At 28.8% G+C, this 18,833-nt stretch overlaps 1 protein-coding gene across 1 annotated transcript; it reads right to left on the bottom strand.

Moving 5' to 3' along the window:
* Nucleotides 1-545: 545 nt before the first annotated feature.
* LOC112688716 (dnaJ homolog shv) lies at nucleotides 546-5,528 on the bottom strand. The gene is made up of 6 exons (XM_025562051.1): nucleotides 5,175-5,528; nucleotides 2,756-3,134; nucleotides 2,529-2,671; nucleotides 2,089-2,290; nucleotides 979-1,189; nucleotides 546-733 (listed from the first exon to the last, which is right to left on the bottom strand). The coding sequence occupies exons 1-6, from the start codon at nucleotides 5,240-5,242 to the stop codon at nucleotides 669-671; spliced, it is 1,068 nt and encodes a 355-aa protein (XP_025417836.1). The 5' UTR covers nucleotides 5,243-5,528; the 3' UTR covers nucleotides 546-668.
* Between the last annotated feature and the right edge of the window lie 13,305 nt (nucleotides 5,529-18,833).

The raw sequence follows: 18,833 nt of genomic DNA, 5'->3' as shown, positions 1-18,833 counted from the left end.
AAATTTTTGGAACTATCAATGATTTCTGTTTATTGTAATATGATGGTTTATTATTTATATTTAAATAATAAACAATTACAGTTATAATTATTCATTTAATACATTAAACACTCAAAAATACATACATTTAAGTACACATAGATTAAATTGTAGAATCAGTCAATTTAGTATGAATTCCCAAATATGGTTAAGTTTGAGAACTCATCATAAATGTAATATTATTCTTTTTTTATAAAGCATTTAATTAAAAAAAAAAATGTATGCTTTTACAATTTTTTTGACTAGTTAGATGACTTCCCTATTTGAGATAATGAAATAATTTTTATTCATTATTTGTTGAAAGTAATTGTGTTTTACTAAAATTGCATAAAACAGAATAATATTATATTTTTTTGTAAGGCAAGAGCATTTATTTATTTATATATATATATATAAAAAAGAAATAAAATACATAATTCGTATTAATTATTTAGTAAATATATAACATACAATTGCATGATTTTTATACGCAGGTGTAAAAACGCATAATTCTTTTTTTAAACAAATTAACTCATAAGCACACATTTATTAAAGTAATATACATAATAGTCTACGATCAATTAATTACATCACAGAGTTATAATAAGAAAATATCTTTTGTGGCACTAGTGACTTGAAAGATATTCTTCTTAGTATCCATTTAGGCCATTGTATAACTTATTAATCGAGTTTTGACCTAATATTCTCTTGAGATCTAGAAATGAAATAAAAAATAGTGATATTAATATTAATTTAACCTTTACCAATTAATTATAAAACTACTCAGGTTATTCATCTTAAGAAGAGCAAAATCTAGGCCAATATTAATTTAATAGATAAATAATTTTATCACTTATCATTTGTTAACTCTCCGTAAGACAAATAATATTTTTCTTAAAAAAATTTTATACCTAAAGATTTTAAAAGTGAAATACTAATTATTAAGAATTAAATGATTACCTTCTTGATCTTGTTCGCTGAAGTTATTTTTAGGGAATTGGACATCAATGGTGATAATAAGATTACCATGCAAGTTGTTGTTATCATAATTTGGCATACCTTCACCTTTTTTCCGAATTTTTGCACCAGGCCAAGTTACAGTATCTCGTTCTATTGAAATTTTCCGACCATCTAATTGAGTTATCTCTGTTCGGAAGCCAATTAATGCATCCTATAAATAAAACGCTTTGTAGAATATATGCATCACAAATTTATTTTCAATTAACATAGTTTTCATATGGTGTTTATCAGTATTTTATCAGCTTTATAGATAAGTAATAATAACACAATAATAAATATGCTATAGCAGAAAAAACATTTTAACAAATCGAGTAAGATATGACTTGAGAATAAATTAATGTTTTTAACATATAATAATATAGAAATAAATAAATGATAAGCCTGATGTCTTACAATGTTTGTTAAATACGACCATATTAAAGTTTCGAATTAGAAATCCATCGCCAGGTATATAAAAGTCAATAAAATTGCGACTGAAAATGAAAAAAATAAAATGGCAACTAATTTTCTATATTCAGTTGTGATTTTATTGGCTATACACCTGACGATAAATTTTTAGTTTGAAACCAGTTTATTTTACAAATTTAATAATATTGTAGGCCATTTTTATTTATTTGTTTATTTTTTTTTACATAAAATATTTGTTTACTCATTTATATATTGATTTACGAGTGTTAACCATTTAATAATTATTAATTTTTATTTAATTTTATTGAATAATAGTGTTGATTGATTTAATTTAAGCATCATCATTCAATGATAATACTCGTTTTGGATTCGTACAATAAAATATTCTTAAAGAAATTTTATGTCTAAAAAATATTTAAATATGTTTTGTATTATAACGAATTTTCCCAATAGTATGTAATCGAATCTTAAAATAGAAATTAAGTCACATAATTGATTCATATATTGATTTTATTATTCTAATAAATTAGATATGTCACTATTTTGATTACATTAAGTAACAAATTTAGTATAAAAAGTTTTTAACAATAAATAATGCAAAATAAAAACAAATATTTTAAATATACCCTAAATATACATTACCTGTAAAGTTATTGTCAAATTTGTATACAAATCATCACCTCGTCTTTCAAATACTGAATGTGGGTTTGTTTTTATTTTAAAAATAAGATCACCTGGTTCACCATCGATATGTGGTTCTCCTTCTGCAGTAAACTTTGTTTCCTGGCCATCTTTCATACCAGGTTCCACTTCTATTTCTAACATACTTTCTTCAGTAACAAGTCTGGAATAATAAAGATTATGAATATTTTAAACAAGTATATTACATAAAACATTTGAATATTGTAAAGTATTTATTTAAAATCATTATTAATACTAAAATTAATTAAGATTAAATTTATTATAAAGATTATTTTAATTGCAGTACATCAAATTATAATTAATTAATTTTCAAAGATAATTTTTTTTATAAATTAATTTAAATTATGTTATGAAATAAGAACCAACAAATTATAGCTTACTTTACATTGGGACATTCATCACAAACATTTTGTTGCATCATTTGAAAACGGCCCGGGCCTAACTGTTTAGTAATCATTTCTTGTCGACAATTACATTGTCTAGTACCATGAGCTGGTTTTATGACAGGCTTATTTCTTGTAACCTTAATTAAAAAATGTTCAATAAATAATTGCTAATTATATATATTTTATTAAAATTAGAAATTTAAATATTAATAAAAGCATACCTGAATAAAGTTACCATTATATAATTCTTCTAAAGAAACATGCAAGTCTAAAACTATAGTGCCACCTTTAGGAATTTCTTTTTGTCCAGATGAATCATCAAAATGAAAACCAAAGTCTCCAAAAAAGCTGGCGAATGGATCATGACCAGAAGCCATGCTATCTTTTTTAACACACTGCTCACCACATCTATCATAATCTTTCCGCATTTTTTCATCAGATAATACTTCATATGCATTTCGTAATTTTGAAAACTTTTCAGCTGCTTCTGGATCATTTTGATTTTTATCAGGATGAAGCAGTTTTGCCATTTTACGAAATGCTGATTTTATTTGATTCTGCTTAGCCGTGCGTGGAACATTCAATATGTCATAATAATTCCTAAAATTAAAATGTTTAGTTAATAATAATTATTAACTTGACACAAATGTAATTTAGAAAATATAATTTAAAGAAGGTATATCAGTTTTTTTTCTTTTTGACAGTGAAACCTGTCAATAGTATACATTATTTAAAATTAATTTTTTTTTATAATTTTTCAAATAAATTTTAATACAGAATTACACTGTGTATATATTAAGCAAATGCTCCTCATTATATAGTCAGATTCTTTTCCTTTTTTTTTTTTACTTATAATATAATCAATATAAAACAATTAGATGAAAATACTAAAAAGTAAATACCTAATATATTTCTTACATAACATTTTTTAAATAAATCATTTATTTATTTAAATGAAAATAATTTTAAACTAAATAATACATATTTTTTCTTTAAGTTCTCTAAAAAATACTTATTTTAAATTAAAAAGTATTAATACTGTTTTAATAATTTAAAAGATAAAAAATTGAAATGAACAATACAATTTCAGATTTCATTATTATAATATTCTAATGAAAATTTAATATCATGTAGTTGTTTTATTGATAAATAACTTAGAAATAACAATGAATGTACAATTTAACAACTAACAATTAATTTAAATGAGATTATTAATGTTATTAAAACGTATAAAATAATATTTATAAGAATGAAATGTGCTTTTCATATTATTTAATAATAACTCATAAATTGGAATAGTATTATTGCGTTTGATAAATTTTAATTCAAAACCTCCAACTTTAAATACTACCGAAGTTTGAGGTTTAATTTTAAGACACAACTATAAAGATATACAATTTGTTCTTTTAATTACTAAAGTACCTGAATTCTAAAATATAGTTGACTACTATTATTTCGATAGAAATTTACATTAAAAAGAAAAAAAAAAAATTAAAATATAATTATAATTAAAATAATTCATAGGAAAACACAGCAGAAATTAATTAATGGCAAAGAGTTAACCTTCAGTTTAAATTATTTTAAAATGTAGACAATTCTTATTTTGCCTAGTAAGGGAGTATGTTTTAAGTTTACTCAGTTATTTTGAGATTTATGTAATATTATGTTTATAGTTTATTCAGAATAAGAGTGCCCAATCACTTGGACGAAAACTGGTTTTTACTACATATGTATCCTTTCCACTAGGAACGTTGTAGTATGCCGACACGTTACGACGCTATTGTACGTAGTGAACTGTATTACCACATTCTTCTCGTAACGCAAAGCTATAGTTCTATTTTGAATAACAAGGTTTTTTTTTTAATAATAATCTGTATACAAAGCGGTAGACACCGACTTTGACAAACAATGACAGCGGTCGAACAATGGCAACGAATCATAGAGCATCTAGATATCGATGAGTGTTCGACTGTAATCAGCTTCTTGGAAGACATGCGCGAGTTTGGGCACTCATAATCTGAACAGACTATAGTAATTTAAAGAAGATTAATTGCTAGTTTTGTCTTCATAAACGTAATATTTTTTTCAATGAAATATATTATTTCTTAAGGTAATACACATGATAATACTTAAGTAAACTTTGCAAAAATGCTGTAATTTCAAATATTTCCAAAATTATGTTTGAGTTATTGAAAAAATAATTATGCATTGATATGTATCTCAACAAATTAGTTATGACATTTTAACTTAAGAAAAGCATATAAAACAAGTACACAATACAGTTTCATTATTTTTTATCCATTTACAGCATTTTTCTAAGCAGAGTAGTATTGTTCGATGCACACAACTTTAATGCTAGAACATTTACAGAACTACAGGAATTTATTGTCTATGGTATCCAGTTTAGTATTATTGTAGAAACAACATATACGGTGTACACATTATAAAATAGCAACAAATGTTTCACGGTACGACGGAACTTTTTCCGGTTAAGAAAAAGCACTAAGGATCTAGGAGAGGGATCGATGACGATGAACACCGGACGCTCAACTACTAATGATATGCTGTTAAGCCTGAGCGTTGCGCACAACGTTCGGACAAGACCGCGCAGACGTTACGGCCGCGGTACTTGGTACTTACTGACAGAAGACGAGTACGCAAAACGTCAACAGATGGACGACGACGAACAGAATGGGATTGAAAATCATTTTGTAGGCAGGCTAGGTAAAACGGGGGGGTGAACGAAACGACGACGTGGTCGGCACAATGGTCGCCGGTCGGCGCGTACTGCTGAGATTCGGAGCGACGGCGGTATCGTCGGGCACGGTCGTCACGTCGGTCGGTCGTACTAACAAGTCGATTCGGAACGACGTGGGACCGTGTCCATTACACCGGTGAAACGAGAACGGGAAAACGGTTTGCGACGCGCGTAAAGTGTTCGGCTTGGCAACCCGTATTCAAATCGCGGTACGCGTTCCGTCAACCTCCGTTTGATAGTGTAATCAAAAACAATGTGGGCGATTCCGATTGGCCGGCGCGTTCTGGCCCGCGCGCTATCACGAACGTTAATGTCGACACCGCACCGTGGTCAACTGCTCCGACGCGACATTGCCTCCCCAGCACGCACGTAACCCGGTCGACGTGTACTGCCGCGCGCGCCGTGACACGTAGGCAGATGTATACCAGCATATAGCAGCGTGCTAATGGGGCGAATGGGCCAGTCGCCCCTCCCTTGGCTTTTTTTTCTTCAAATTCTCGTTATGTATTGTTCATTTGAAAAATACATAAGTGTGAATGCGTGCATGATGTTCACTCCCCCTCCCACTGTAAAAGTGTCTAGGAACGCCATTGCACCTGCGTCAGGTGCGAGTTTAAGGGGGCGTCTAAGGGGGAATTATCCCCCCCCCACCTTGGGACTAGGCTAACTATTTTACAAATCTAAGTATTATGATGTATTGAGATATTAATAATTATTAAAAAATATCGTCAATCGTCATTGATGAATATGGTACCTATTTTACACATTTTTTTTTATAAATAAATAGCTCATTTTTGTTGTTAATTATATGTATACGTATACCTATATTTTTAAAATGGTTTCAGATTAAAATCGATACCAATAATGTAACTATTTAAAATTTGTCACTTTTATGGAAAAAATGATTTACTTATGAGCATAGGCATGCGCAATGGAGGGAGGGCGTTCCCCTTGCGGACTCTGACTTTTATTTTAATAAATGTATATCTATACTATACAAAACTAGCAAACATTTTTACATTTTACATGAATAAAGTAAAGCCAGTTTTGATCTCATAGTATAAAATTTATATCTGTGAATAAATGTAATAAAGTTATTAGTTATTAAACAGACTAATTAGAACTTGCATATAATACAAAAATTGAAGATGTAATTGATACATTCAAAAACCTTACTCCCGTGGACAGAAGTATGGAGTTGTAAATAGTATAATAATATGTAAATAAGGATTTCTTAGATATAAATTGTGTAAGCTTAAATAGTATTTATTTTTATATTTGCATATTGAATTAAATAAATAATTTATAAAATTTAAAATATTTAATTATACTAGTAGTCTTTAGTACAAGAATCTTTGGTTCACTTTTTTTAAGGGGCCCTCCTGCGGACAAAGTCTGTGCACGCCTCTGCTTATGAGGGACTCAAAAATATGTTCTGTAATTTAAAATTGTACATAGATTTAAAAAACAAGTAACCAAATTCTAAAACCTCCATTAGCCCCTTCCTTGGTGAATGATAAAACCCACCCCTGACTTTGTGTATTTACTTCCTCGGTGGAGGCTATGTCGAAATTATATGCGAAACGTTGAAACGAAAAAACGCGATTGACGAAGGAAATGTATTTGAATAGAATCATCACCAGGACTCATAACTTATAGAATTTACATTTTTTTTTTTGAGAAGTCCTAGAAATACTTAAGTAAGCTATACATTTGTTTTAGATAACTAAGAAGCTAAATGCGAAATTTTATGTTGCATATTTTTGCATATTTAGAAATTTGTTATTTGCTATTTTGCTTTTTTAAGTCTTTCAGTTCTGTACCATTTAAAACATTTTTTTTTTTAATGATAAATAGTTATTATATTAGTATTAATTTTTATATATGTAATTAATTCATGTTAATTAACTAATTCTTTTCTTCTTCTTAAGGTTTAAATTATTTATTTATTTATATCATATAGCGACGCGATCGGAATTTTAATAATAAAACTTTACATTTTTTTTTACATGATATATTTTTAGAATATTTTTGTATTTTTAGTGCATATTTAAGCGCTTATATGAATATTTTTAAGAGTATATTATAGCGCTTATAACTAATTTTTTTAGAGCTATATGTTATGAGCCCTGGTCATCACCATCCAATCCAACAAAATATTTATTTATTTTCTTATTTACTTGAATTTATAACATCCCCAAAGAGGTAATTAGTACAGCATTCTAGTTTACAAAATATGTACAGATATAAATATTAAATGTTTAAAAATAAAGTAAAAATGACATAAATATATATAATATTATATAATTACATATAATTAAATATAATTTTATAAAAAATATTTTGCGACAAGGATGAGTTGATTTTTTTCTTATACTAAAAGTTGTAATGTTAAAGTTTATTATCCTTAAGAATTCGGGGTAGGATAAATTACCGTTTATTAATTTATAAACAAAAACTATATAATTGTATAACCTTTTAGAAGCCAGTGGTACTAGACAAAATTCTGCAGCTAAGATATCTAAAGAGACGTCGACTCGATGTAATTTGTTTGCCATCATTCTTGAGAAACGTCATTGAATTTTTTTAAATATATATATTAGTTTGCGTGGAGGCCGTTACGTCATATACTAGGTGGACGCGATTTCACGAGCAATAAAATTCAAAACAAATTTTATTCATGGGACGTCTTATTTGTATAGAAAATAGGCGGGCGATAATAATATTATCGCTCGTGTCAAAACAAATTTGTTTTGACGCGGGTGACTGGCACTATTTTCTGTAGAGTGAACACAGGAGTTTTATCTTGTGTGTATATTTGTTTATGCATAATTTAATAGTATGAATGCAAAGCAGAAATTTCAAAATCAAAAGTTCAAAAAAGGCCTATGCTATACAACGTAAAATATTCAAATCATCGTAATCAACTTTCAGTAGATAAAGCGTGGGAAACTGTGTACTAAAAGGTTGAAATGCTGTCGTATTATAGAAAATTATATTACTTATATCCAAGGCTTGGAACTTAATGCGCTAAAAAACTATGAAATATGTGCATACGTATGCACTAAAAAAACGCAAATATGCAGTATAATATGCATTTATTTTTTTTATAAAAAAGATGTATTTTAAAGCATAATTATAAAAAAAATGATTTTTGAATCATAAATATTTTATTAATATTTTTCTTTTGATGATTTGAAGCTGTTATATTGAATCTATTCTTAGAATTCTAATTTAAAAAAAATAGAATTCATTAAATACAGCGATTATTAAATCATATTAAGTATTAATTGTTACATTTATCTGAATTACCCTGAATGATAAGATGCTTTTTTATGTTTTCGAGTTTAAATGATAGTCTGTTGTAGCTTAGAAGATTTTTGTAAACAGAAAATGATCATTTTTACGTAAGCTATTACTTTATCAACAGTATCAAATTGATTTCGTACTTCCTCCGAAACTCTATGGAGACCATGAGCAGCATAAGTCAAATTTACCATTTTTGAGTAGAGTGCGTTCATAGATCTCTCACATTTTATCATATACGGTGCAGCGTCGGACAAAAATAATAATACGTCGTCATGCCTTATCCCATCAGGCCATAACATGTTTAAAGATTTGTCAAAAAGTTTACTAACCGTAGAGTGATTAATTTTTTCTAGTGCTTCAGTATTCAATAAAAAAATTGAACCAGCAGTATCCTCTTCCAAAGTCCCTATTTACATTTACTATATACCGACATTCTGCGTCTGTTGTTTCATCAAATGACACCCAAATTTTTCGGTCGAAAACACGTTGTCTAATTTTTTCCATCATTTCGTTGTAGCAGTCGTCTAAATAGAATTTTTGAAGTACTGATTTTGTGGAGACATCTTTTACAGAATAATCTTCTAAAAATTTCCGAAACTCTACATTTGATAATTTATTAAGTGGTATATTAGCAGAGATCATAGCTTTGCAAAAATCCAGGTTGAACTTCGATTTTTTAGACGATAAATCATTGGTTAATAGTGGTTGGCACTTGGTTTTTTTTTTTATCTTCTTTTCGTTTAACGCAAATGTTTTTCTATTTTCAAGTGCTGTATTGCACTAGATCTTCTTTCAGAATCGAATTTCGTTTCGCAATACTTGCAAAATAATACTCTAGTATTAATACCAAAAACATTTTTACCGAACTCGGATACGAAAGTATTTAAACGACTACTTAAATTTTTTTTTTTCTTTAGGCATTTTAACTTTTGTCTGACAAATATTAAAATCACTATTTTACGTGGCACGTGGCACGGTTTTAACAATACGAACACACTAAATTTAACAGTAACAAACCACTGTTATCGTATATATTTTCGACACACGAACGCACACATACTAATAAATACTAACATACACCTCAATACAACACAATACAATATCGTTGGTGTGTGGGTATTTTGTTTAATTTTATCAAACGAGCGACTTAAATATAAATATAAAAATTACGAGTTAAGAGTACGAGTTACGGCTATTTGTATTTACAAGTATAAACATTAAGGCAAACCGGAACGTGTATACGAGCTGGTTTTTGTATAACTGTACAGGTTTTGAAAACTGTTCAGTTTTCCAGAAAGAATTAAAAATTCATATTTTCTACCTGTACAGTTTTGCATACCGGAACGTGTGTGTAGTTTACCTGACAACTGTTCAGGTTTCAGACGCTTTAAGGCATCATTTATACATTTATTTTCAACTATTTTTAATTTTGTCAGCGTTGCTTTTCAATCTTTTTTTCTCGCCAGCGTTGTTCAGTACATATTACTGTATATGTGTGTGCAATCCGTATCTCAAATTTTCTATTCTTAGGTCTACGATAAGTCTTGAACGAGAAATACTTTTATATTATTATTTCATGTAATTTTAGCATTACTTTATCAGTTGTTCGAGTGTGGTCGACTGTGTAATACGTAATTATATATAGGCTACTTATATGTAAATCATTATATTTACAATATTAAATTATTCAAAACTTGTTTATTGTTGATTGCTAATACCTTTTTAATATAAAATGCATTTATGTACTCAAAATCTTTAAATATGCAAAATCATATAAATTTAGTAAAATATGCAAAAATATGCAACATAAATTATTTCATTTAAATTGTATGGTTCATGAAACAAATTTGTATCGAATCAGATTTTAAATATGCAGTTTCCTGAGTAAGATGCAAATTCATAAAGTTCCGAGTCCTGATTATGACTAACAGAAATAATATTGTGTATAAGCTGATAACCTAATGGTTAAACATAATCTCTTACGATTTACCTATGGTTATACAATTTATTTATATCATGTTACAAAATATGAATACATCGGTAAATTTATATAAAAATAAATACGGGCCCGGCAGTGGGCACTATTGCGAATTCTCAGTACTATAGAGATTATAATATTATTGTTAAATGCATTAGGAGCTGGAGCAATACAAATAATAACTGTTAATGAATTAATTTACTTTGTCAAGCGATATAAAACTTAACATTTTGGTTGTCATATATCTAATATTTTATTATTAAACTATACATTTTTTTAAAAAATGTTGTAAAAATATAACAGTATAGTCTGTAGTATTAAAATTTAAAACCATATTCCTTTGATATATTTTAATTAAATGTTGTATTAACACTATAGTCACTATTTGAAAAAATAACAAATAATCATTTATATTAAAATATAATAGAACAAAAAAAATTAGTTAATAAAAGGTAATCCTTAAATAATAATTATTTAATAGGTACAAGATATAAAAAACAATATCCATTTGGTGCATATAATGATAAATATTTATTTTCTGAAAAATAAAAAAGAAACTTGAAATAATATTTAAATTTTATTATATAAATTAACAATAATAAATTTGTCCATATTATCTGTATTCATGTAAGTTCTTCTATTGCTTAAAATTTGTTTATAGAGACTAAATGAACATTCAACATCAACAGATGTTAGAGGTGCCAACTTCATGTCAGCAACTACACTGGGTGTAAAATATTCTTGAAGATCTTCATTGTTTCCATATAAAATGTTTCTAACTTTTACTAACATTTGGTAATCTTTATTTTTTTGACATAATTGAGAAACTTTAGTTTTTATTATGTTACCTTTTTCACCAGATATATTGGTTAGTTTGCAGATAATATTTTGTACAATTTTTAACGATGACATCAAAGTCAAATATACTAAAATATGCTAAATGTGCTAAATACTTTCTATCTTATGAAATATTCTCAAATATGTAAGAAAAACTTTTTTCTACGAACTCAGAATTGAACAAATATTCCACATTTTTTACTCTCGTAAAACTGCATAGACCCAGTAATGATATGTAAAAACATATAAATTCGGTCTTTACTTATATCTATTGTTAAAAATATATAATACAATATAGTATAGTTAAAAATTAATACACAAGATGTTTGCACAGCAGATCAACTTGAAAATAAAGCGTGAAAACTAAATTGAAAACACAATCGCGTTTTCCGTTTGCAGGTAACCAGACATGGCCGGCGCAAAAGGTGTGCAGAAAATGCGATCGCCAGGTCGTCGCGCTTCGTCATTCATAGGAATACGTGCAGTCGCAAGCTTTTGTGAAGCCCTACGCAAAAGCAGTACTCTTTCCTCGCACCCAAATATATTTAACAATTATAACTTGACATGTTATGGGCCCTCCCAATTTATTTTTAGTGCAAGACAATTGTTTACGTTGCTTTCCTGCTAACGACAGCGCCGATAGGAATTATACTATGATAATAATTTTAATTTTATTTATACTGGTATGATTACGTATTATATAACATTATTTTTTACGGTATATTCACTGTATGTACACAACTATACATAATATACATAGTAGATATCCCCCTCTCCTATCGTCGGCCCTGCTCGAATTTATAAATTGCACAGGGCCTAGCAATCATAGCACTCGCTCACTAGCTCGCTCACGTGGAATATCGCGTAATCTGTCTGAGGATGAAATCATGTTCGCTTAGGTCAAAACGTTAGAGTGTAATCAACCCACTAGAAAAACTTCTAATTCCACGTAAATATAGTAGATACCTCCACTGTAACATTATTGTATGCCTACAACCACCATGCCTCGTATCGCATTATTCTTTAATTCTTAGTTTCAAACATGCGGTTCAGAATCAACATTCTTTCGACCGGATATCAGAAATTGTATTAATATTAACTCCTACATAAATGTAGGCATAAATAAGTGATGTAATCAAATGCTAAAACTGTTTTTACGTATACACGTTGACGTTTTCTAGTGTATTATAATATATTTTTGAAAAAAATGTCATTATCCATATTAAGATTTGGAAATTAGTTTTTGTTTTAAGCTGCATTGTATTTTATAAAATATCGGCATTACGAATCTATCCATGCGAAAAAAAAGTCTGCACTCACCTACGCCTCCTACAGATAATGATACAAAATACGGATTATTTTTATTTTTCCTTTGTTCGAATGTTTTTGACGTTACTGAAATATTATTCGTTTTTTTTTCTATTCAAACTGTTAATTTCCGAACATTTTTCCAATGTTCTTGTCGACCCGGATAATTATAATATTACCTGCATATGTTGTTATCAAATCAGTAAGACGGCTCTTACACAGATATATTAACCATTTGCGCGTTATATGATCTCAGTCCAGTATTATTATAGTAATCACACAAGTTACAATTTCATTTAAAAAATTTTGCATTTTAAAAATGTTGATATCCAACGTAATATTCTTTATATTTAAGCGTATATAATAAGTCTTAATATCCAAATGTTAAAACTTAACTTTGAATTTTCCAACTATTATATCTATAGGTACAATTAACTACAAGTGTGAGAAAGAGAAATATTATTATGTGTAAATAATTTATACGACAAAACAACGTTTGTCGGGTCAGCTAGTTGCGTTATAAAATTATAAAATTAATAGGTATATACAATCAGGGGTGGGTTTTATTACTAATCAAGGGAGGGGTTAATGGAGGTTTAAGAATTAAATTAGTTGGTTTTTTAAATCTATATAAAATTATAAATTACAGAATATGTTTTTGGGTCCCTCATAAGTAAATCATTTTTTTTATAATAATGACAAAGTTTAAATAGTTACATTATTGGTATCAATTTTAATCTGAAACCATTTTAAAATATAGGCAAATATATATAATTAACAAAAAAAGTGAGCTATTTATTTATAAAAAAAATATATAAAATAGGTACCATATTCATCAATGACCATTGACGATATTTTATTATAATTATTAATATATCATAACATTTTGCTTTGTAAAATAAATACTATAGTCCCAAAGGGGGGCTAATTCACCCCTTTAAACCCGCCCGTGTATACAATTTAGGTCTATAAAACTACTAATTTTAATATGATAAAAAATGTGTATCGGCTTAAAATTGTTTGGGCCACTTTCACTTGGGTACTCGAGAGAGCCCCGGGGCTACCACCCCGGCTAGACCCCCCCTTAATCCCCAAGCTTGACTCTAGTTTATACATAATAAATACATATAACTGTGTACAGGTGTATATTTATTAGTGTTGGGTTAGTTACTTTAAAAAAGCAATATTACTTCATTCGTTATTAATTACTTAAATGTAATGAAACTATATTACTTTCAAGTTGCAAAAGAAAAAATATATTAACTCAATATTAATTACTATGAAAATAATAATAATAATACTAACCGAAGTGCTTTCATAATTTGATGAACTATCCAAAGCCATTTTAATTGGAGACGAAGAAAAACTCATTGAGCCCATGTCACCGACGGTAACGGTAACATTTTTTTTTTATGTAAGAAATGAAGATTTATACAAAATATTGTACGAAACACATGTAAATGTTGGGAACGGTGGAAAACATCGGAATGATTTTAGTCATTATCGGGAGGCGGAGATCTTTCAAAAATGTTTTCGGTTTTCGTTTAGATGGTTTTACAAATAAAAAAAAATGTAAATGTAAAAGTATATCCATACTATGTAATTTAAGATTCCAGATGGCAGTTTAACGTGTAGTAATAAATGTATATATAAAAAAAAATAAAAATAAAAATGTAAATAATCTACTCTAATATTCGAGTTATCCATCTTTAAAAAAGATTTCCTGTACGACTTATACCGTTAAATCATTCGGTCAGACGATTATTATTCATTCGTCAGCCGTGTGTAAAACTGGATAACGTTATCTTTCCGATGGATAATAAGATCCGAAACGTTGGCGTTAGCCAATATCAGGGCCGGTTTTAGGGGTCTCAGGCCCCGGGCCCCCCACAAAATGTGGTTTTTTTGAATCCAAGTATTAAACACAATATAACATTTGCAAAATAGGTTTAAATCACAACTTGAATAAAAATGTCCAATCATTGATATTGTCATAAATTAATAAATCAATGTTATTATTAATATTTAATAACCAAAAATATATTTATATATTATAATTACATAAAAATTAATATCGAGCTTATAAGTATAAATTTAAATTAATTTACTACTTTTATTGTTTCATCACAACAAATCATTGTTTTTTCCTAACCGAAATTCTGAATATTTGGAATTTTGTTTATTAAATATGTGTAATCAAAAAAAAATTTACTTCTAAGGGTGGTTCCAGGGCCCCCACATTCCTAAATCTGGCTCTGGCCGATATCATTTACTAGATGTGTCGGATCAACCGGCTAATCTCGAGTTTAGCCATCGCGATGGTTAATCGTTCGATACCAGCCGTGACGTACATGCAGAGGTTGAACTAGGATTTTATAGGATTTATAGGATATTATTATTTATCAATTTATTAATAACCTTTTATATATCTATTTATTTACTAATACTTATATTATTTAGGGTACTAGGAATTTTTACGCCCAGGGAAAATGTTAAAATTACTCCCTATCATAGACCAATAATCAAATTCTCTTCTTGAAAACTGTTTTCTAATAATTAATATACAATCATACTTATCGAGTGTTAACCTGATGACAGAGTTTAACAAAGTTAAAAATATCAAATTGGTTGATAATAATTACAAAAATGACACCCTCTAAAATTTTACGTCCGGGGATGAATCTGTGTCTTCCATCCCCTGGTTCTTCCCCTTCGAACACGTATAAACGTATGCATATTATTTATCATGCATACGTAGGTACATTGCATACAGTGGCGGATCTAAGATTCATTTAACAGGGGTGTTTTAAAATGTAATAGACTTATGATAAGTGAGGATCTGCCCCCCTCTGTATTACATAAATAAATACCACTTATTCATATAAATTATTATATTAATGAAAATTATTATATTAAGACAGTATATGTAAAATCTACAAGTTGTACACAAGGTTTATTCAAATTATACTGTAAGTTTGAAATTTGGTGAAATACCATAAAATACGGTTGATGGGGGGCAGTGGCGGTCAAATGATTTTGTCATGGAGGGGGTTGTAGCTGACTTTTTAACAAACACTGTATATAAAAATCTTTATTTTTAAAAATGGAAAATATATTATATTAATGATATTATTAATTATTATCTATCTATCTATCTATTTATCTATCTATCTATCTATCTATCTATCTATCTATCTATCTATACTATATATAAAATTGTAAGGGTTTTTCTTCGACCGCACTAACCGAGAAAACTACTGAACCGATTTGGCTGAAATTTTTTTTGGCTGAAACCCGATACTCTGCTGAAGGTTTTAGTATCACTTTTGTCAGTAAAAAAGTTCATAAAAGTTCTTAAACAATTAAAAACAATTGTACCTATATTGTGCGTGTACCTATATTATCAATCCGAGATTGATTATTTAAATATTAAAGCGCTTCAAATTGGACAAATGACTATATTATGTCCTAAGTGCCATGCAAAAAAATGGAAAGATGAAACCCATGGACTTTGCTGCGCTGACGGTAAAGTTGTTTTGTACCAATTTGAGGATCTTCCAGACCTAATTAAAAAGTTTAATTGATAATTTTCACCCTCTATCAAAACATTTCTTTGATAATTCTAGACGGTATAATACTCTGTTTCAAATGACATCGTTTGGAGCAAACGAAATAGTTGAAGGGAACTTCATGCCCTCTTTTCAAATTCAAGGTCAAGTGCATCATTTAATAGGTAGCTTATTACCCGAAATTGGAAATAATGCTAAATTTTTACAAATATATTTTATGTCAGAGTCGGATCAAATAGATATTATTAATATAATAGATATTCGAACAAATATGATTCCAAATTTAAAAAGAGGTCTCATTGAATCATTGCAAACAGTTTTGCGTGAAAATAATCACCTCATACAGAGCTTCAGATCTAATCTGGAGTCGAGGTCTTTTGATGAGTTGCAAAACTTTAAGTTAATTATTCATGCTGACAGAGTTCCTCAAGATGAACACAAAGGTAAATATAATGCACCTACCATCGATGAAGTAGCTGTATTATTAGTTAATGAAGATAAAGGTCCCAGAGATATAGTTCTGCACAGTCGGAGTGGACACTTGAGTCGAGTTTCCGAATTGAATAGATCTTATGATGCACTGCAATACCCATTGATGTATATTAGAGGCGAAGACGATTATCACATTAATATTTTACAGAAAAATAACCAAAATCGAACAAAAACTGTCTCCTGCATGCAATTTTATTCTTATAGGTTTATGGTGAGAGAAACAAGTCTAAATCATCTACATTATAACAAAACATTATTCAGCCAATTCGCTGTAGATATGATGGCAAAAATATTTTCTGAAAGGTGTAATAATTAGTTTATGGGTGGCATAACATTTGTTTTCGCTGGTGATTTCCGTCAAACCTTACCAGTAATCCTTAAAGGTACTCGAGCTGATATCATTAATACTTGCTTAAAATCTTCCCCTATATGGAACTATGTTGAAAAACTGTATTTGCGAACAAACATGAGAGTTTATTTATGCGGAGGGGACGATATTTTTCCAGCACAGTTGTTGAAAATTGGAAATGGAACTTTCGAAAATGAAAATGGTTACATTTCTGTCAATCATACGATTGGACGGGCGGTCAGTAACGTGGAAGAGTTGATTTCTACAGTTTATCCTGACATTTTTAATCTGTCCAATAAATCTTATCAGTGGTTATGTGAAAAAGCTATTATCTCTCCGAGAAATGTAACAGCAGGAGAAATTAATGATATCATCCTTCTAAAATTCGATGGACACTCACGAGAATATCTATCTATTGATACAGTTACATCAACAGATGATGCTATTCATTATCCACAAGAATTTCCCAATTCTCTTTCTCCTTCGGGATTTCCTTTTCATAAGCTAAAATTAAAAATTGGTGCTCCAATTACATTATTACGTAATCTTCAACCACCGAACTTATGTAACGGTACAAGATTACAAATAAAATCGTTGCGAAATAATATTATAGAATCCGTAATTCTTACAGGGTCAGCGAAAGGAGAAATTGCATTTATTCCAAGAATTCCCATGATTCCCTCTGACTTGCCGTTTTCTTTCAAACGGCTTCAATTCCCAGTTAAAGTTTCTTTTGCCATTACCACAAAAAAAGCGCAAAGTCAAACATTCAAGTACGTTGGCGTAGATCTTCGTACAGAGTGCTTTTCACATGGGCAATTATACGTGGCATTTTCTCGAACTGGGGACCCAAATCATCTTATGATTTTAATTTCAACAGGAAATATAACAAAAAACATCATATACTCAGAAGTCTTATAAAATTCTTATTTTAATTCTTTTTTTTTTCTTTTTTTTTCTTCATCAACTTCAATCAAATTCTTTATCATCCATAAATTATTTCTTTTTTATCTATATTTATTTTTATCAATTATAACGCTAGAAAAATTTCAATCCGTTTTCATTAACCGTTTTTTTATATTTACTTGCCGATCACATTAAACAATAATATTTGAATAAAAAATTCTCATATCATGGTTCGAAGGCAAAATAAACAACCAATCACGGGCGAAGCTGTGACGGGTCGGCTAGTTAATGATATTTATATTATTAAATCTATTTTTCTGGTTTTTTTTGCTAATTCGTCCAGTATTCCGTCTACAGTTATATTAACAACCTCACGATGAACAACCATAGTGGTTAAACCATTGAGACGACTCTAAAATAATATGATTACACAATTCATATAATAATATAATATATTATGTTAAGCATTAAGTACTAAATTTAAATTTCATACATTCTTATAATTTAACTATAAAGGAAATGAAAAAAAATCTAAAAAGTTTGTTTCAATTAATATTTTAGTGTTTTATGTTTGAACTGTTAATTTTATTCGAATCTAGAGACTGTATAATAACTAATAAGTACAGTATATTTATTTTTTTAAATAGAAAATAGATGAATACCTATATTATATTATGTATAATATGGAAGAATTATAAATATTTAAAAAAAGGTCAAGGGGGGGGATATATCCTCCTCATCAACCCCCCCCCCCGTTTGACCGCCATCGATGGGGGGCGTTTTAACACCCGTA

Source organism: Sipha flava, unplaced genomic scaffold (assembly GCF_003268045.1).
Source record: "Sipha flava isolate LNK unplaced genomic scaffold, YSA_version1 3_pilon_pilon, whole genome shotgun sequence".
In the NCBI taxonomy this organism is placed as follows: domain Eukaryota; kingdom Metazoa; phylum Arthropoda; class Insecta; order Hemiptera; family Aphididae; genus Sipha; species Sipha flava.
This window is presented reverse-complemented; position numbering and strand designations above follow the sequence as displayed.

What these genes read in the sequence shown, in the direction of transcription:
- LOC112688716 (XM_025562051.1), bottom strand. Translation starts at nt 5,242, where the DNA reads ATGATTTTCAATCCCATTCTGTTCGTCGTCGTCCATCTGTTGACGTTT. An exon ending in TGCGTACTCGTCTTCTGTCA is followed by an intron (nt 3,135 to 5,174) that starts GTAAGTACCAAG and finishes TTTTAATTTTAG; the next exon opens with GAATTATTATGACATATTGA. An exon ending in GATGAATGTCCCAATGTAAA is followed by an intron (nt 2,291 to 2,528) that starts GTAAGCTATAAT and finishes TTATTATTCCAG; the next exon opens with ACTTGTTACTGAAGAAAGTA.